The following is a 17,572-nucleotide window of genomic DNA, read 5'->3' on the forward strand; positions in this document are numbered from 1 at the left end:
AGTGAGGAAACTGAGGTTTGAAGAAGTGAAGTGACCGTGACCAGGTAGCTCAGCTGGTTGGAGCACTGTCCCTATACAACAAGACTGCGAGTTCGACCTTCAGTCAGGGCACATACGAGAATCAACCAATGAATGCACAAATAAGTGGAACAGCAATCAATGCGCTTTCTCTCTCTCTCTTTCTCTCACTCAAATCAACAGATGAGTAAAATAAAAAGAAAATAAGGCAGTTACGTAACTTGTCCAAGTGACACAGATATAAAATAGAACAGGCGGGATTCCAAGCCAGATCTGTCCAACTCCAGACCCAAGTTTTTAACTATAGTTCTATAATATTCTTTAAATAATTTCTAATTAACTCTTATTTTTTTAAAACCACACATTAATATTATAAAACAATTTTCAAGAAAGAAACATTACCATAATTTGTAAATTCACATATTTTCACTAGTGAATTAAGAAGTTTATTAAAGTACCTAACATAAAATCATGTGAATTTAAACTAGTAAACTCTAAGCTGTCAAATTATCTATTAAAGCTAAAGTATTCTACAAACCAAGAGAGCCCATCTTTCAAGGCTTGTGTTGGCAAGGCCCTAGAAAGAATTAAAAGCATTAATCTGACATGCAAGGGAGGACACTGCTGGACTTTTCTTTTAAATATGAGGATACGTCTTCTCATCCTGACTGTATACTAGAAAAATACAAGTTTGTCATAGTTTCTACTAGGAAGGATAGCAAATAAGATTTCCAAGAAAACACTTAATTTTACTTTTATGTCCATTCCCCACAGCGGTAATTTTATCTTTGACCAGGATGAATCTGTGTTTCCTCAGTTTTAGTGTTTCATACTCAAAAGGAGGGGTCTAACGGTGCCCTTACACTAGACACACTATTATGCTCAGAGACTAACAGATGTGTTCAAGTGTGAAAATATGTGATCTGATTGGAACACAGACTTTGGAAATCTTCTGAAATGTCTGGTTAGCAATAACAGAAAGTATCACTTCTTTAATTCTTTAAAAAGTGGACATTAAATGATGAAAGAAGAAAGGTTTTTATGGTTATTCCTGTCATAGTGACAAAGAAATCATCTAATTCCCAGTCTAATTTTTTAAAGTTTTTTACTTGACTTTACTCCCCTGAAGTAGCATTATATGTGCATTTTTTTCTCATCTACTGTTTAAAAGTCCAAGACAAGTACTGAGCTGCTGAGTATTTTCCAGAATGAGCTGGAGGAGAGCAGTCCGAGCACTGAACCCGCCAGGCCCGGGCTCACAGAGGGGGTTCTCACTGAACCCGCCAGGCCCGGGCTCACAGAGGGGGTTCTCACTGAACCCGCCAGGCCCGGTCTCACAGAGGGGGTTCTCACTGAACCCGCCAGGCCCGGGCTCACAGAGGGGTTCTCACTGAACCCGCCAGGCCCGGGCTCACAGAGGGGGTTCTCACTGAACCCGCCAGGCCCGGGCTCACAGAGGGGGTTCTCACTGAACCCGCCAGGCCCGGTCTCACAGAGGGGGTTCTCACTGAACCCGCCAGGCCCGGGCTCACAGAGGGGGTTCTCACTGAACCCGCCAGGCCCGGGCTCACAGAGGGGGTTCTCACTGAACCCGCCAGGCCCGGGCTCACAGAGGGGGTTCTCACTGAACCCGCCAGGCCCGGGCTCACAGAGGGGGTTCTCACTGAACCCGCCAGGCCCGGGCTCACAGAGGGGGTTCTCAGGAGAGCCTCTGTGGAACTCTAAGGGACTGGGGCAAGTTCACGTTAGTAGACATGATTTTGATTAAACCACAGTAAACCACACCTAAACCTAATATAAATAATAGTATCAACTGTAACTGAAAAATTTTTAAAAAAAGAACAAAATGAAACAAAAAAGCCCACAGGGGAGCCTGGCTGACTCTGGAGGGTGCTGAGCACAGCCCACAGCCACCTGCCGACACAGTCCTGTGAAGCACTCCTCAGAAGCAGCCCCCTGTGGCCAAGGGAGTTTAGAAAACTGAATCCGTACTATACCTGTGCCGGGGCCCAGAAGAGACTCCGCAGTCCTAAAGAAACCCGATTAGCTCTGTTCAACGCTATTTCCCAAACTCATTTGGCTAGAGTTATAAAATCTCTCTCTCTCTCTCTATTTCTAGACCCTGCTTAGAAACAAAATTACTAACTACAGTCTATTAATACTCAGAACTTTCCAGTCACAGTAAGAAATGTTTTCATGATGAGTATTGGTAACACTTACCAGTTATTCCCTCTGCTAGAAGATCTGTCATTTTGCAACACGATGCCAAAAGCTTAGTGGTAAATTCATCTAAAAGCATTATCTTAAATTGAATATAAGTTGAAAAACAGTATAAATATTTGATTGCTAATTCACCAAAAAAAATTTAATCCATTAAATTGACTCAAACATAAACTTTTTATAACATAAAATTAAAATATCAGGACAGTAGATAAAATGATCCCAGCTCATCTTTTAACTTGTATGACGTAGAGATTCCATTTCTCAATATTTGCATATGTAGTATTACAGACAAGTAAGCAAACTGAAATACTTCCATTCTGAAGTAGGGAATGTTCATTTTAAATGTATGTTATGCTTAACATCAAATTTTCTTAAAATTATAAAGTACAACTTTATAGAATTAATAATAATGGTTCTAGGCACTGTTCTAAGCATTTTCTATGGATTAATTCACTTTAATATTGACAACTATTCTGTGAGGTACTACCATCCCCACTTTATAGACAAGGAAACAGAGAGACAAGTAATGTGCCCACACTATTAAGTGAAACAAGGGTTTGAACAGAAGCAGTATGGGTCCAGACTCTACTCTTATAGAAGTGTAATGGGGCCAAGATATTAAAATCCTCAATATAAGGGCAAAATATACAAATTTTACCTTCCATTCATCTTCTTTCTTGCAGTCATCAAACACTGTTGCTTTTATCTCTGAAAAAAAAAAAAGGTAAGAATTTTAATCAACAGTTAGAAATATAGGCCCTGGCCGGTTGGCTCAGCGGTAGAGCGTCGGCCTGGCGTGCGGGGGACCCGGGTTCGATTCCCGGCCAGGGCACATAAGGAGAAGCGCCCATTTGCTTCTCCACCCCCACTCCCCTCCTTCCTCTCTGTCTCTCTCTTCCCCTCCCGCAGCCAAGGCTCCATTGGAGCAAAGATGGCCCGGACGCTGGGGATGGCTCCTTGGCCTCTGCCCCAGGCGCTAGAGTGGCTCTGGTCGCGGCAGAGCGACCCCCCGGAGGGGCAGAGCATCGCCCCCTGGTGGGCAGAGCATTGCCCCTGGTGGGCGTGCCGGGTGGATCCCGGTCGGGCGCATGCGGGAGTCTGTCTGACTGTCTCTCCCCGTTTCCAGCTTCAGAAAAATACAAAAAAACAAAAAAAAAAAAACCAAAAAAAACCCCAGAAATATAATAAAATAATAGAATAACTACTCAAAAGGTCCAAGCTGGCTGGGGAAACAATCCAATTTGAAATTCCGCTAAGTGCCCTGGCTGGTTGGCTCAGTGGCAGAGCGTAGGCACAGTGTGTGGATGTCCTGGTTGGATTCCAGTCAGGGCAAACAGGAGATGCGACTATTGGCTTTTCCACCCCTCCCTCCCTTTTTTCCCCTCCAGCATGGCTCGATTGATTCCAGAGCGAGGAAGGCTCTGTGGCCTCGCCTCAGGCACTAAATAAATGGCTCCGTTGCTGAGCAATGAAGCAATGGCCCCAGATGGGCAGAGCACCGCCCCCTAGTGGCCTTGCTGGGTGGATCCTGGTCTGGGCGCATGCCGAGTATGTCTCTCTGCCTCTCCCCTGCTCACTAAACAATAAAAATAAAATAAATAAAAGAAATTCTGCTAAGCGATATGAAAAGCACATATACTTGTTAAATTCTATGGAGAAATCCAGTTCTCTTTAATACTTAACTTATATGGTAACATTTAAATTGTGCTATATTTTTAAACTTTTGAGAATAAGAGTATAATAAAAAAGGCTAATATATTTAAGTATATAAACATCTGGAAAATATAAATATTTCTAAAAGTATTATCTGATTTGTTTTCCCCTATTTACTTACATCTCAAGTAAGATGAAACAAAAACCCATAAGACTATCCCTAACTAGCCCATTGCTAAATTACAGGTACATCTGACAATCAAAACTGGGTAAATAGTTTTCTTCCTGATTTACTACATTTTAATTTTTAATAAAATATGTCACAACATTAGGATACAAATATATAGAGTCTTGATTTGCAATCAATAATTATTAATATGTTCTCTGCAATAATTTTTAAAACTAAATATATTTTTAAAATTAGTTCACTATTTTTCCTTACATATTAAAGAATATACATAGACAATACACAAAAATATCTTATTCTACTTTATAAGACAATTTCCTACATTTACTAGGTTTTATTAATTTTCAATTAATTTTGAAAATTGTAGTACTTTGTAGCATGTAATAAATGAAATATAATTAAAATATAATTAGAGGCATCCATAAAAAGTGATGTGGTCACAGGTAAGGTATGTTTGAAAAGGAATCAGAGGAAACAACATCAACTAAAATTACAGAACTAAAAAGGTATTTCCTTTAAAAACTAATGAAAATTACTTGACCTATGTCCAGTTCTCTAGCACTCCAAATATAGCTACAGTATATCCCAAGACTGACTTTGCTCAACTTTTGCAGTGCCTGCTTTAAACTCTTCCTCAGAGACCATATTCATCATCAAAGTTTCATCAGCTCAGTCCTTCAATTTATTTCCCCCAATGTTACTGAGACATAACTGCCATATAACACTGTGTAACTTTTAAGTATAGGTGTTGATTTCATATACATGTTACAATATAATTACCACCATAGTGTTAGTTAACCCTTTCATCACCTCATATAATTACCATTTCTTTTTGGGGTGAGAACATTCATGATCTACTCTCTTAGCAACTCTCAGGTACACAGCACAGTATTGTTACCTACAGTCACCACAGTGCTGTGCATTACCCCAGAACAGATTCGTCCTCTAAGTGGGGGTTTGTACTCTGACAAACTTCTCCCCCGATTCCCATAATCCCCAGCAGTCCTTCAGTTTTCCACAAATCTTATAGCTCATCTCTCCTTGGACTGAATTCAATACACAATACAGAACTAAGAATCTACATGCCTCAAACTGAAATGATTGTTAACTTAAAGAAGTGTAACCAGGCCGTGGCCAGTTGGCTCAGTGGTGAAGCGTCGGCCTGTAGTGCAGAAGTCTGGGGTTCGATTCCCAGCCAGGGCACACAGGAGAAGCACCCATCTGCTTCTCCACCCTTCCCCCTCTACTTCCTCTTTGTCTCTCTCTTCCCCTCCCACAGCCAAGCCTCCATTGGAGCAAAGATGGCCTGGGCGCTGAGGATGGCTCTATAGCCTCTGCCTCAGGCGCTAGAGTGGCTCTGGTTGCAGCAGAGCAACGCCCCAGATGGGCAGAGCATCGCCCCCTGGTGGGCATGCCGGGTGGATCCCAGTCAGGCACATGCGGGAGTCTGTCTGACTGCCTCCCCATTTCCAACTTCAGAAAAATACAAAAAAAAAAAAAATGTGACCAGAATAAAAAAAGACATAAAAGAAAGATAACTGGTTAAAACAAAAACATATTTTATACATGCTTATATTTGCATAGAAAACTTCAAGAATTTAGAAAAAAAACCTAAGAGTGTTCATCTTTGAAGAGGAAGGATAGGGGTCTGGGTTGAGAGCTAGGTTGATTTTATTCTACAACCTTTTCTGCTATTAAAACTTTTTTGCGGGAGAAGACAAGATGGCGCTGGAGTAGGCAGACGTACCAACATCCACCTCCCAGAACCAAAGTGGATTACAAAATAATTTTAAGAACTATCATCTGGAAAAACCAACTTTGGACTAAACTAAGAGGACTCTTCAACCAAGGAACACTGACGAAGCCACACTGAGACTGGTAGGAAAAGCGGAAACGCGGAGAGGGCTGCCCAGCTCCCCGAGTGAACGGCAGCCGGGAGAGACTCGCGTGGCGGGAACTTAGAGTATCCCAAGGTTCTCTTTACCAAGCCACAGTCGCAGAGCTCCAGGGAAAAGCAACCTGGTCTCATCACTCCAGGCAGAGGAAAACAGAAGCTCCATCTCCACACATGCTGCAGATGGCTTTTCCAGTCTACCTGAATCATTACCAGCTAGAAGCAGTGGTGATTGGGACTTGGACGTGAGCTGCAAAGTATAGAACTGTGACAATTCCAGTGCCATGTGGACTTTTCCTGGATGTGGACCTTTCCTGGACTCCTGTTCCTTGTGACAGCTCCTAACAGACTGAACTGGCGTTGGGTTGCACTTATCAGGGACTTGGCATGGTGTTGGGGCCAACTTGGACTTAGTGAACTTGTTAAGGACACTACTCTTTTATGGATTCTTGCTGTATTGGCCAAGAGTTTGCTTAAAGGCTTTAATCACTGTAAAAAAAAAAAAAAAACTGGATAAAGAAGATGTGGCACATATACACTATGGTATACTATTCAGCCATAAGAAATGATGACATCAGATCACTTACAATAAAATGGTGGAATCTTGATAACATTATATAGAGTGAAATAAATCAGAAAAAAAACAAGAACTGCAGGATTCCACACATTGGTGGGACATAAAAACGAGACTAAGGCCCTGGCCGGTTGGCTCAGCGGTAGAGCGTCGGCCTGGCGTGCGGGGGACCCGGGTTCGATTCCCGGCCAGGGCACATAGGAGAAGCGCCCATTTGCTTCTCCACCCCCCCCCTCCTTCCTCTCTGTCTCTCTCTTCCCCTCCCGCAGCCAGGGCTCCATTGGAGCAAAAGGATGGCTCGGGTGCTGGGGATGGCTCCTTGGCCTCTACCCCAGGCGCTGGAGTGGATGCCCCGGAGGGGCAGAGCATCGCCCCTGGTGGGCATGCCGGGTGGATCCCGGTCTGGCGCATGTGGGAGTCTGTCTGACTCTCTCTCCCCCCGTTTCCAGCTTCAGAAAAGTACAAAAAAAAAAAAAAAAAAAACGAGACTAAGAGACATGGACAAGAGTGTGGTGGTTACGGGGGGGCAGGGGGAGGGAAGGAGGGAGAGAGGGAGGGGAGGGGAGGGGCACAAAGAAAACTAGATAGAAGGTGACGAAGAACAATCTGACTTTGGGTGATGGGTATGCAACATAATTGAATGACAAGATAAACTGGACATGTTTTCTTTGAATATATGTACCCTGATTTATTGATGTCACCCCATTAAAATTAATTAAAAAAATAAATAAAAACTTTTTGCCACATCAAAGTATTTAATAACGACTAAAATGTTAACTATAACGATTACAAAGGAGAATGGAAAATATGCTAATGTTTTAAAAAAGGTAGCCAGGGAATGACAAATAATAAAAAATATATATACATGAAGCTATATAAAGACTAGAAGAAAAAAGGGGAAAAGGGGCAATACTTATAATTTTTCTAGCTTCATTTTCTATAAAGTTTCCTCTAAAATACAAATTTTAGAAATTAGATTAGTTTACTGTTTATAGACAAGAAAGAAAAAAGATTGTATTGAATAAAGGAAAAAGATAGTGGCTTGTACTTGCTTTTGGTGGATTTAATTACTGTTGTTTTGTCATGTTTATTTTCTTTTTTTTTTTTTTTACTTTACAGAGACAGAGAGTCAGAGAGAGGGATAGACAGGGACAGACGACAGGAATGGAGAGAGATGAGAAGCATCAATCATCAGTTTTCATTGCGCATTGCAACACCTTAGTTGCTCATTGATTGCTTTCTCACATGTGCCTTGACCACAGGCCTTCAGCAGACCGAGTAACCCCCTGCTTGAGCCAGCGACCTTGGGTTCAAGCTGGTGAGCTTTTGCTCAAACCAGGTGGGCTTTTGCTCAAACCAGATGAGCCCGCGCTCAAGCTGGCAACCTCGGGGTCTCGAACCCGGGTCCTCTGCATCCCAGGCCAATGCTCCATCCACTGCGCCACCGCCTGGTCAGGCTCATGTTTATTTTCTAAATAAACTTCATTGTTTTGTTTTGTTTTTACAGAGAAAGAGAGTCAGAGAGAGGGATAGATAGGGATAGACAGACAGGAATGGAGAGAGATGAGAAGCATCAATCAACAGTTTTTCGTTGCGACATCTTAGTTGTTCATTGATTGCTTTCTCATACGTGCCTTGACTGTGGGCCTTCAGCAGACCGAGTGACCCCTTGCTCGAGCCAGCGACCTTGGGTCCAAGCTGGTGAGCTTTGCTCACACCGGATGATCCTGTGCTCAAGCTGGCAACCTCGGGGTCTCGAACCTGGGTCCTCTGCATCCCAGTCTGACACTCTATCCACTGTGCCACCACCTGGTCAGGCCTTCATTATATTTTTATTTAATTAAACATATTTTATTAAAACATTTTTATTTTATCAGAGACAGTTTTGCTACCATTTCCCTGTAGCAAAAAGTGACAAATGAGAAATACCAAGCACTCGTCATTGATTTTAAGTATGGGAATTAGTTTTGCAAATAAATGTACCTTTTGCACCAAAGCAGTTTATTTTTTAAAGGGTAGTGCCTAATGGCTAGTTCCTTCTCATGTTAACATAAGATCTAAAGGACTCAGCTCAAATGTCACCTATTCAGAGACACCTTTCCTGATCCACCTCCTTCAGTAGCTCCTATCACAAATGGAAATAGTTAATTCTTTGTTTACATATTTATTTTCTATTACTCCCCATTTGAATGCAAGCTTCAAGAAAGTTGAGAACCTGTCTACCTTCTGCTGCATTTCTATAGGAATTCAATAATATTTCCTGAATAAATTAGTGACTTCAGGTAGCTAAAACTGGGAGAATTTATAAACTGATCTACTGTTGCCTGACTGCTGGTGGCGCAATGGATAGAGTGTCAACCTGGGACACAAGGTTCCAGGTTTGAAATCCTAATGTTGCTGGCTTGAGTGCAGGGTCACCAGCTTCAGCATGGGATCACTGACATGATTCTATGGTCGCTGGCTTAAATAAGGGGTCACTGGCTTGGCTGGAGACTCCTGGTCAAGGTACCTATGAGAAGCAGTCAATGAACTAAAGTACTACAACTAAGTTGATCCTTCTCATTTCCTCTCTCCTTTCCTGTCTCTGGCTAAAAAATAAATAAATAAAATAAACTGATCTACTGTTGACTTTTTTTTTAGAGAGAGAGAGATGAGAAGCATTAATTCTTCATTGTGGCACTCTTAGTTGCTCATTGATTGCTCTCTCACAAGTGCCTTAGGGGAGGGGGCTCCAGCCGAGCCAGTGACCCCTTGCTCAAGCAGCAATCTCTGGGCTCAAGCCGGCGACCATGGATGCTCTATCCACTGCGCCACCGCCTGGTCAGGCTTCTACTGTTGACTTTTAACAAGCATTGTTATCCAGTGCATTCTGCTAGGGTCTGTTCTGAATTTTAAGCTCCAGCCCTGCAGATCACATTACTGTTACAGAAAAATTATCCTGGCAGCGACTGGCCTGGTGACTGGAGTGAGGAAGAACAAGGACTTACAGGCTCAGTTAGGAGACTACTGAACCAGACTGGGCTCCCAACTAAGGTTTAAACATAAAGGCATAGACACGCCCTGACCTGAGAGCTCAGTTGGTTAGACATCGTCCCAATATACCAGGGTTGTGGTATGATCCCCAGTCAGGGCACATACAAGAGTCAACCAATGAAATGAATGCTTAAATAAGTAGAATAACATATCAGTGTTTTTCTCTCTCTCCCTAAAATCAATCAATTAAAAAAAAAAAGTCACAGACATGTCACAGCTTAACCCTGCAGCCAAAAGACCAGGGTGTGAAAATTATTTTTAATAGTTTTATCAGGTTTTTAAAATTATTTTTAATAGTTTTATCAGGTTTTTTTAAATAGCTTTATTGAGATGAAATTTGCATACCACATTTAGTTGACTTTTTTTTTAACTATTTTTTATTTATTTATTCATTTTAGAGAGGGGAGGGAGAGACAGAGGGAGAGAGAGAGAGGAGACACAGAGAGAGAGAAGGGGGGAGGAGCTGGAAGCATCAACTCCCATATGTGCCTTGACCAGGCAAGCCCAGGGTTTCGAACCGGCGACCTCAGCATTTCCAGGTAGATGCTTTATCCACTGCGCCACCACAGGTCAGGCTATAGTTGACTTTTGAACAATGCGGAGAGTTAGGGGCACCACCTCCGTGCAGTCAAAAATCCATGCATGACTTGACTCCCCAGGAAGAGATAACTTCTAGAGCTGTCCTTCAGTATCAGTGGGGGACTGGTCCCAGGATGACTCAGCCCTTCTACCCTCACCTACACACATACAAAAAATCTATAGCTGCTCAAGTCCCCGATATAAAATGGCAGAGATCAATGTGTATCATCTGCTCTCTGCATCTGCAGACTCCCAACCCCAGATCGGAAACAGTACAGGAAAATTATTGAAAAAATTATTGTATAAATGGATGCGTGCAGCTCAAATCTGTGTTGTTCAACGGTCAACTGTAATGCACCCAAAGTGTACAATTAAGTAGCTTTCAGTATATTCAGTCGTGCATCCTTCACCATAATCAATGTTAGCACATTTTCATTACTCCAAAAGGAAACCATTCATCTTAGCTAACATGGCTGAATCCCCACCCCCTCACTCATTTCCTTTGTCTCTATAGATTGTCCATTCCAGATATTTCATACAATATGTGTCTCTTTGTGACTGGCTTCTTTCATTTGGCATAATTTTTTTCAAGGTTCATCAACATTGCTACATGTATCAGTACTTCATTCCTTTTTATTGCCTAACAATATTCCATTGTGTGAAATATCACACGTTATTTATCTATGGACATCTGGGTTGTTTTGACTTTTGACTATTTTGAATAATGCAGCTATAAAAGCTGTGAATCAGAGATTAACACTAAGTGTTAATATGTGTACAGAGTGCTTGGCACAGAGTAAACATTCAAAACAATTAGTTCCCTTCTCCCTACTTCGTGAGTAAATTGAACATCATTTAGCTTTCTACCTTGAACTACCTGCACTATCTTCAGCCTAGCAAGGCCTTTTCCCAGTCAAATGTATGAATCTCCCTCCTCAAAGGAGACTCCTTCCTCATTTCTTTCAGACCCCATCATCTTTTGCTAATAGATCTGAGGCTCCCCTTCTCTGTCTCTCTCTCTCTCTCTCTCTCTCTCTCTATTCACCAAATGCTGACGGAACTGCAGTATCTTGCCCCTGTTGTGTTTCTATTTACAAAAAGATTGTAACAACTATTTTTTAATGTTTTTACTTATTGATTTTTAGAGAAAGAGACAAACATTGATTTGTTATTCCACTTATTAATGTATTCATTGGTTGATTTTTGTATGTGCCCCTAGGGCCTAGGGGGATGGAACCCAACCTTGGTGTAGGGAGGTAAAGCTCTAACCAGCTGAGGAGCTGCCCCGCCAGGGTTTAAGAACTACTTCGGCCTGACCAAGTGGTGGCGCAGTGGACAGAGCATCGGACTGGGATGCAGAGGACCCAGGTTCGAGACCCTGAGGTCGCCAGCTTGAGCGCGGGCTCATCTGGCTTGAGCAAAGCTCACCAGCTTGAACCCAAGGTCGCTGGCTCGAGCAAGGGGTTACTCCGTCTGCTGAAGGCCCGTGATCAAGGCACATATGAGAAAGCAATCAATGAACAACAAAGGTGTCGCAACGAAAAACTGATGATGCTTCTCATCTCTCTCCGTTCCTGTCTGTCTGTTCCTATCTGTCCCTCTCTCTGACTCTCTCTCTGTCTCTGTGTAAAAAAAAAAAAAAAAAAGAACTACTTCGTACTCTCGTGTCTCTTCCCTTCCATTCAGTCTCCTGTCTCCTTCATCTGACTCTCCCATCTAGATATCCTGGTGCTGCCTCAGAGGATGAAAATGTTACCTCTAAACTCTCCCACTCCTGCCTAGTTTCCATGCTATCGAGACTGGCATTACTAACTTTAACCCTTTTATTTGTCTTGATAAATGCTGGTGCTAAGGACCAGAATTTACGTTAAAAACTATTCAACACAATTCCTTCCCCGTTTTCATGTAACTCTTGTTTAGCTGCGATTTAAAAAACTACCATATCTTAAAAGTCAGCCACGGGCCCTGGACGGTTGGCTCAGCGGTAGAGCGTCAGCCTAGCGTGCGGAGGACCCGGGTTCGATTCCCGGCCAGGGCACACAGGAGAAGCGCCCATTTGCTTCTCCACCCCTCCGCCGCACTTTCCTCTCTGTCTCTCTCTTCCCCTCCCGCAGCCAAGGCTCCATTGGAGCAAAGATGGCCGGGGCGCTGGATATGGCTCTGTGGCCTCTGCCCCAGGCGCTAGAGTGGCTCTGGTCGCAACATGGCGACGCCCAGGAGGGGCAGAGCATCGCCCCCTGGTGGGCAGAGCGTCGCCCCCTGGTGGGCGTGCCGGGTGGATCCCGGTCGGGCGCATGCGGGAGTCTGTCTGACTGTCTCTCCCTGTTTCCAGCTTCAGAAAAATGAAGGGGAAAAAAAAAAAAAAAGTCAGCCACGTAAATCTTGAAAAACATAAAGCCAATAATTATCCATTTTTTTAAAAAGTGTTTTCGTAATCCTCCTCCCCTTTTTTCCTTCTCTTTTATACACTTGTCTTTCCGTGCCTGGTATATTTCACACAATGGCAGTTATTGATTTCAACTGAGTTTCAATGTCACGCAAGGAACTCTGTAACTCCGAGAATTTTAACGCAGTCATTTCTGCTCTTCGCCCCACCAGCCGGAGTCAGAACAACTAATTAGACGCTGCTCCCTTTCCACGGCTAGACCCTAACTCTGCCTCCAGCAATGCCCAGCAGGGTGGTTCTGCCTGCTCGGTGGCGTCCGCCCTCTCCCACCCGGCAGACCTCGGTCCGCAGCGGCTGTGACGCCAGTGGCCGCCCGCCGTCACCAGAAAGCAGCACCGTCCTGACAACAGGGAGCTGCCCCGCGCGTGGAAGGGCGCGGCTGCGCCCCGAGATCTGACCGCTGGAGAACTGTGGACCTAGGGGGCCCCGTAGGAACGGCGGAAGGGGGTGTGAGCTGACAGCAAGCTGTTTGTTTTGCTTTTTTAAGGACACGGGAAACTGGAGTAGTAACCCCGACCTGGGTCCTAACACGGTCCCAAAGCAGAAGCGGCGCTCGGGACCTGCAGCGCGGGGCGCGGGCTCCGACCGTCCCCGAGGGAGACGCCCCCGGCGGGGGGCGCGCCCGGCCCGGCCGCCGCGGCGGAGCGGGGGCCGCGGCCCAGCCCCGCGCAGGGAACGGCGCGCAGGAAACGCCGCGCCGGCCGCTCACCGGGGCGGGGCTCCGGGCCGGCGCCTGCCGGGCAAGCGGGCGCCCGACGCCGCGACCAGACTGCGTCCCCGCGCCCTGCCCTGCCCAGAAACGGGGTCAGGAAGGGAAGCGGAGGAAGTCCCCGCAGGGACGTGCGTCCCGGAGCAACAAGTGTCCGCGGCGGCCCCCACGGGGAGGCCGGTCTGGGGCAGGAACGCCAGGCCGGCGCCGCCGGCCTCCTCTCTCGCAGCCCCTCCCCCACCGCACTCACTCTGCCACACCACGTTCTTCAGCCCCCTTTCTGTCACCAGCGGCGCCATCTTCCCGACGCCGCGGATTAGCCGCCGCCGCCTGCCGCTTGCAACCTACTTCAGCCCGCGGAGGGGAGCTCGGGGTGGGGTGGCCCGGGGTGGCCCCGCCCACTCGGGCGCGCCCTCTGGTGACGTCATGCGCATCTGTACGGGGTTCCCGCCCACCCCTGGGCGGAGGCTGCGCAGAGCGGCTGGAAGTTCCGTGGGCGCTCGCTCGCCCCCTAGCGGGAGCCTGGATCACCTAGGGTTCGACGTCGGGTGACGTCAGAAGTAAAAACAACAACAAAACGTGCAGGCACAATCTAAGAAATGTTGAATTCGTTGGTACTATAGAAGGGAGGGATTCTCCACGTAATATTTTTAGCAGCATGAATGGTTTTTCCAGTCAAGGAGTATATAAGAAATGAAGCTGGAGCCCTGACCTCTTTTAATTGAATAGATTCAACTGCTGAAAATTTTAAACAAATGCACTCGTTATTTCTTTTTTATGTTTTAAATTGTAAGTCAAGTTCTGCTAGTCCCAAGCCATAAGAAAAAGACAGGACAGTGCAGACTCACCCTTATTTATTTATTTATTATTTTTTAATTTATTCATTTTTAGAGAGGAGAGAGAGAGAGAGAGGAGAGACAGTGAGAGAGAAGAGGGGAGGAGCTGGAAGCACCAACTCCCATATGTGCCTTGACCAGGCAAGCCCAGGGTTTTGAACCGGTGACCTCAGTATTTCCAGGTCGACGCTTTATCCACTGCGCCACCACAGGTCAGGCTTATTTATTTATTTATTTATTTTTTTATATTTCTGAAGTGAGAAGCAAGGAGGCAGACAGATCCCGCATAGGCCCGATCAGGATCCACCCGGCATGCCCACCAGGGGGTGATGCTCTGTTACAACCAGAGCCATTCTAGCGCCTGAGGCAGAGGGCATGGAGCCATCCCCAGCGCCTGGGCCAACTTTGCTCCAATGGAGCCTTGGCTGCAGAAGGGGAAGAGAGAGACAGAGAGAAAGGAGGGGGGGAAGGTGGAGAGCAGATGGATGCTCCTCCTGTGTGCCCTGGCCAGGAATTGAACCTGGGACATCCACACACTGGGCCGACACTCTACCACTGAGACATTCTGCCAGGGCAGACTCACCCTTCTAGAAGTGCAGCTCCTTGACCTGTAAGATTAAACTAAGACAGACAAGGGAGGTGGATGAAGTGCCTCCATCTCCTTTCCCTTGAGAATGACCAGGTGTCCAGGAATGACACAGAAAGGTCCTTCTGGGTAGGAAGTTTGACTTGCATCACATGGGGTGCAGCCAGGTCTCATGCCCCTGAAGACTAGATTCCAGGGTGGCAGGCCGTATAAAATAGCAAGTGTGGGCCTTAGTCACACTCTGACACAGATCCACACCCTGCACAGCCTGGCTGTGCATCTCACTAGCGGTGTGACCCCAAACTCCTCAGTTCCATTGCACTTATGTGTTGACTATAACCTGAAACCTCACAACAACCCAACAAGATGATCTTCATTGCCAATTTACAGACGTGAAAACATCAGAGGAATTAAATAAGGCATGAAAGGCCACAAGATGGCTCCAAGACCATTGCCAATCCCGTCCTACAATACCGCCGCCCCCCTTGCTCCCTGGGCTTTGCATACCTCTCTGAGCTGTCTCTCTAGTCTCCTCTAGTTTGTTTGCCTAAACAAATCGAACAATGAATTTGAATTTCCTGAACATGACACATGGCATGAAGGTAAAGTCCACCGACACTGGTCAGGAATGAAAAATCTTCGTACAATTTACAGAGTGGATAAACAGCCAAAACAAGCAAGAGCTGAGTGTAAAAGCTCTACTTTAGAGTCACTCGCTCACCATCCTATCCCCGGGTCTTCTTCATTCATAATTGATGACTTAATCATGATAATCCAGAGAAATATTTTCCATAAAGATATCATGGATTAGCAGGTCTGATTAATGCTACATACTTACTTGGCCCCCTGAGAATTTATATTTGAACTGGCTAGCTGTGTAAACACGGGTGGATTACTTGACCTCTCTGGGTCTCACTTTCCTTCCCTGTATGAAGGCGATAATATTATTTTCCAGCTCATGGGGTTGTTATGAGAATGAAATGAGCATGTGGAAAGCATTCAGAAGTGTGTAGTATGTGCTACACTCATCCATGTTTTGGTTTTATGTTCACTCGGCGTGGGCCATACTGACCTCTGTGGAATCCTGACCAAAGCAGCCCAGCCTTTGATGCCTAGCTAAGTAGACAGTCATTTCATTTTCTGTGACCTGGTGTTTGTTCCATATGGCTGTCCTGGTCCCAGCCCTCTGGTGTCCTAGAACCAGGGATCCTGGCCTTCCACTTGGCCTTTGCCTTCGGCTCTTTGGCTGTTCCGGTCAGCCATGGACACTGCTTGATTCAGAGTCCACACTCTGCTGGCGACAGGGCTTAGCACAGTCTCACATGGGCTCTGGACCACAGCCCAGAAAGCTGCCCCAGTTCACGGATGCCCTCCCAGGGCATGGACCCACTCTGAACCCTCTAGATCTCATCAGCCTGTGCTCAATACCACAGTCCTGTATCTTCTGTTAAATTAATTAGACTGCGGTGGTTCTGATACCTTAGCGACCTACCTAAGCCTATAAATACCTCAAAGATAAGAAATCAAAATCTAAGAACAACCAATCACAAACAGCCAACTAGGCTTTTCCAAATAAGGCAACAGCTTGAGCCATAGCCAATCAAACACTATCTTGCTTTAATTCAGCCTCTTCTCTATAGAAGTCTTTCCCCCTACTCCCATCAGTGGAGGCTCCTAACCACTTCCAGCTTGCAGCTGCCAAGTTCAAATCAATTTCTGCCCAAATAAACTAAAAAATTTGAATATGCCTCAGTTATCCTTGAACACTTCTCAACCTCCCATTATTGAAATTTTGCTTCAAGGACGAGTTCACCAAGGCAAGCCTTTTAAAGTTCCCAAACGTGGCCACAGGTCCGAATCACTTGGTGAGTTGGTCACAAACACAGATTCGCAGGCTTGGTCCCAGACCTCCTGAGTTAGAATCTCTGGTGTGTGTGTGTGGGGGGGGGGGGAGGTGCCTGGGGGTCTATATTAAGTAATGAGTCCCCTGAATGATGTGGGTGCCCCGGCCCAAGTCCCGTTCATTTCTGGGAACAGCCGTGGACCACAGCCAACCCTCCACATGCGGGCTCTCTGAGGCAGCAAATTTCATTGTTATAGATCTGTGTTTGGTCTCCTTTGCAAGAGCAGATGCTCTGGGCATGTCTCTCCATCAGTGACACGTTATATATGTCTCATCGTTCTTACAGAGAAAGGGAAAGAGGACAGAAATCGGGAAGGTTGCCCTTTCTCTCAGTTTACCTGAATCCCGACTCCACACTCCAATTCCTTCTGGACAGAACGCTGTGGTTGTTCCTGACTAGTTCATGGCCTCACAGCTATACTGTACTTTGGGGGAGTAAACACTTCGGTTGTGTGTGTGCTACACGAGTCCTACTTGTACCATTTTATAATAAGTTTACAGGCATTCAAGGGACACACAATTTTCTAGGTACAACAGATTATATTATATATAATCATGGCCTTTCCTCTCCAAAGATGAAAAAACTGTTACAGTATGAGTGGGGGATACATCCAACAAGATTGATGGCCCTCCCCTCACCCCAGAAAAAGATGCATGTATGTCAGTTTGAGGCCCTGCCCCTGGCTGTTCTCCATCCCAAGTCTTTGCACATTTAAACGCATGGCTGCGATCCTTCTAGCAACAGGCCAGCAGCTCAGCTTTCCCAGGCGCTTCAGCAGAGGTCAGATCACCCGATGCTCTGGCTTGGTGAAGCCTGCATGCAGCTATGCTTCCTCCCAGTTTGAGATGAGGGTGTTAATACAGGTGGCCAGGCAGCTGCTGCTGGCTACCCTATGCTGAAGTCCTCGGGGTTTGTTTGGAGGTGAGTGGT

General features: G+C 45.6%; 1 protein-coding gene across 1 annotated transcript in view; it reads right to left on the reverse strand.

Annotated features, from left to right (window-relative positions):
* The window catches only part of STXBP3 (syntaxin binding protein 3), a 47,136-nt gene extending 33,411 nt beyond the window's left edge, over window positions 1-13,725 (reverse strand). The window contains exons 1-3 of the mRNA XM_066352720.1: window positions 13,567-13,725; window positions 2,900-2,949; window positions 2,239-2,320 (exon numbers count right to left, since the gene is read on the reverse strand). Of these exons, the coding sequence (XP_066208817.1) occupies window positions 2,239-2,320; window positions 2,900-2,949; window positions 13,567-13,615 (181 nt within the window). The 5' untranslated portion in view covers window positions 13,616-13,725. The remainder of the gene's footprint in view (window positions 1-2,238; window positions 2,321-2,899; window positions 2,950-13,566) is intronic.
* Between the last annotated feature and the right edge of the window lie 3,847 nt (window positions 13,726-17,572).

Source organism: Saccopteryx leptura, chromosome 11 (assembly GCF_036850995.1).
Source record: "Saccopteryx leptura isolate mSacLep1 chromosome 11, mSacLep1_pri_phased_curated, whole genome shotgun sequence".
Taxonomy (NCBI): Eukaryota; Metazoa; Chordata; class Mammalia; order Chiroptera; family Emballonuridae; genus Saccopteryx; species Saccopteryx leptura.